The following is a 2,629-nucleotide window of genomic DNA, read 5'->3' on the forward strand; positions in this document are numbered from 1 at the left end:
AAGTTAGGTTGAAAATGAACGATTGCTTAGAACTTTTCTAACCAAAACTTTTCGTCAACTTTCAAACCAATTTCTTATCTGGAGCAAGTAGATAAACATATCTTCAGCAGGCTTATTTTATTGATGATGATGATGATGATGATGATGATAATGCTAAATGGAAAATTATAAAGGAACGAAAACTGGTCAATATATCAGCTAGACAAACATAAAGAAACTGACTAAAGCTGCGTAAAATAGAAACTTGAAGCAACGGTAGACAAGCCAACAATTAGACATTCGATTGACATCCTTTGAGGATGGAAAACTTTGAAGCAAAATATGACACAACAGAAATTGGGTCATTTTTGAAATCTACAGATAACAATCTACCAAAGAGTGACAAAGCGCCGCTTTAAATCAATGCAAAATGGCCTTAATAGGAATCACTTGTTCTCATAACTCTCACGTGGCAAATTATTGATATCAGCTTCCACTTGCAAACACCTTGTAAAGGTACCAACTAGACACCCATATAAGACATTTGGTTCCGATCAAAGTCATTGGATTTTTGAACGTAAATAATGGATAACTATTGGTGGTGCGCAATTTTATTCCGAATTATCCTTCCATTAATCGTAGTTATTGGTGAGTGGTAAACGACGATAATTAACACAGTCAATATACAATATTTTCACTCACTCTCCGGGTTGACATAAATTATTACATTGTGTTCAATTAATTAACGCTATAATTGGACTATTTTCTATACACAACTGTGTCCCTGCACTTAATAGAGCTGCTGGTTCAATTGTCAAATAATTCAGTTAAATTGCAATCTCTGTATGTAATTTACGTGTTCCCAACATAACTAGTTTACACTAACTGGATATAGTATTTCCATGCACTAGATGTTGGTGTTGAAATGATAAATTAAATCACTAAACGTCGTTTAGTCGAGCTGGAAAGGAGCTGAACACATTTTCTTCACGTTGTTTCAGCTGTGTCCATTCGACCAACAGTGACTTCTTATGTGTATTTGCTTGTTGGATGTTACATGCCCTTTTTCTCCGTGCCTACCAGCCACTCATTGGCTCATAGTACTGGAACGTACATGAAGATCCTCATTATCACCTGCACCTTGACGTCGTGTTTTATGCTCAGCTTTTACTTTGTGTTGTATTTTCCCACGGAACCGGAGTTTGACCTGAAGGTGAGTTTTCTCAGGAGATTCATAGCAACATGGGATCCAAAAAAGGTTTGCTCAGCTAAAATGTGTGATTGAAATCACCGTTCTTTTGGCCTTAATTGGATGTAATGATTATTTTTCAAAATGTAGCCTTGTAGTCCATTAGAATCAGCTCTTCGCACAATGGGAGTAGTCGAGTTTGAAGGTTTGGATTTCAGTTCGGCGCTTCCGTGGTGCCTCTCAGGTAAGACGTTAGATTTTCACTCACACATAATTTCAAATATAATTTTTTGAAACCCAGAACCTTTAATGCTGCTGACATCTGTGGTTCTGTTTTTTATCTTTAAGAAGCTTTGTCAAGACACCACAGTCAGTCGAATGACCAAAGACTTGTATGAACTTGCCCAGGCCAAAGAAGAGCATAGGAAGAACATATTGTCAATGCTGATGAATTTCGGTGAGGCTTGCAGAAATAATAATTTTTCTGGTTAGGGCTTACTTCTGCCTTTTCCTCTCTGAAGATGCCTTTTCCTCACTTTAAACCAAAAGGTTACTGCGCTTCGTGACTTTTTCGGCCACAGTAATTCGTTTTACCACGTTTGTTCCAGTTTTTTTTGCTTTGTGAAAATTTGTAGCAACTTTTAAAAATGTTTTTTTTTTCAATATGCATTACACGAAGTCCAGGCTTTACGAAAAGTGTAGCAATAAGCACCTTCATATATGCAAAGCCTCAAAATTGTTTTTTTGAATGAATTTTTCAGAGCTTTGGCCGAAAAGTGAATTCAATTGTTATGAAGATTAAATGTACGCGTTTCCTAATTTTGTCAGCTTTTCAGTATTTTTTAAATACGAAAATGCACAAAGCAATGTTTAAATTTATGAACTCGGCAGCGGAATTTGGTAATTTACCCATTTTGTAGCGTGTGTGAAATCTTTCATACAGGAAAAAATTGAATTTGTTCTCCCCTCGTATTACAATTGGTTCATACGGTGCAACGCACTAATCGCAATAGAAAGCAGGCTGTCTTTGTCTATCCCGTGCTTACCGACTAAGACTGGTTCAACTACTGTTGGAACATATTTATTTCAGCTAAGTTTACAAACTTCTTACTGCTACTTATTCTACGGATCCTTAGTGCTAACATCGTTAGTGTCTAACACTCTGTGTATGTTAAGATACATCATCATATGACTTAATCTAAATTAACCTAACTACCTAATCTAAACCTAAACCTAACAGCCTCTCTTGCTTCCTATAACTAACTTAAAGTTGGCCAATGGTCCTCGATGTGGTGCAGGAACTGGTCATCGCATGGGGTCCACGTCTTCTTCTTAGACTGTGTCCGCAGGGGGAGGTCTGCGGTCACAGTTGAACTTGTTGGTGCAAGAAACCCTGACGGTGGGATCCTTGCTGTGCCGGATCCTATCCAGGAACTCTGACGTTAGGTTCCGGATGTGGTC

At 37.7% G+C, this 2,629-nt stretch overlaps 1 protein-coding gene across 1 annotated transcript in view; it reads left to right on the forward strand.

Moving 5' to 3' along the window:
• Window positions 1–327: 327 nt before the first annotated feature.
• Window positions 328–2,629, forward strand: part of LOC109537654 (piezo-type mechanosensitive ion channel component) — a 5,441-nt gene continuing 3,139 nt past the window's right edge. Inside the window, exons 1-4 of the mRNA XM_048669875.1 lie at window positions 328–627; window positions 981–1,192; window positions 1,319–1,412; window positions 1,470–1,625. Of these exons, the coding sequence (XP_048525832.1) occupies window positions 564–627; window positions 981–1,192; window positions 1,319–1,412; window positions 1,470–1,625 (526 nt within the window). The 5' untranslated portion in view covers window positions 328–563. The remainder of the gene's footprint in view (window positions 628–980; window positions 1,193–1,318; window positions 1,413–1,469; window positions 1,626–2,629) is intronic.

Source organism: Dendroctonus ponderosae, unplaced genomic scaffold (genome assembly GCF_020466585.1).
Source record: "Dendroctonus ponderosae isolate FM_Combo_2020 unplaced genomic scaffold, Dpon_F_20191213v2 Dpon_F_20191213_9, whole genome shotgun sequence".
NCBI lineage: Eukaryota > Metazoa > Arthropoda > Insecta > Coleoptera > Curculionidae > Dendroctonus > Dendroctonus ponderosae.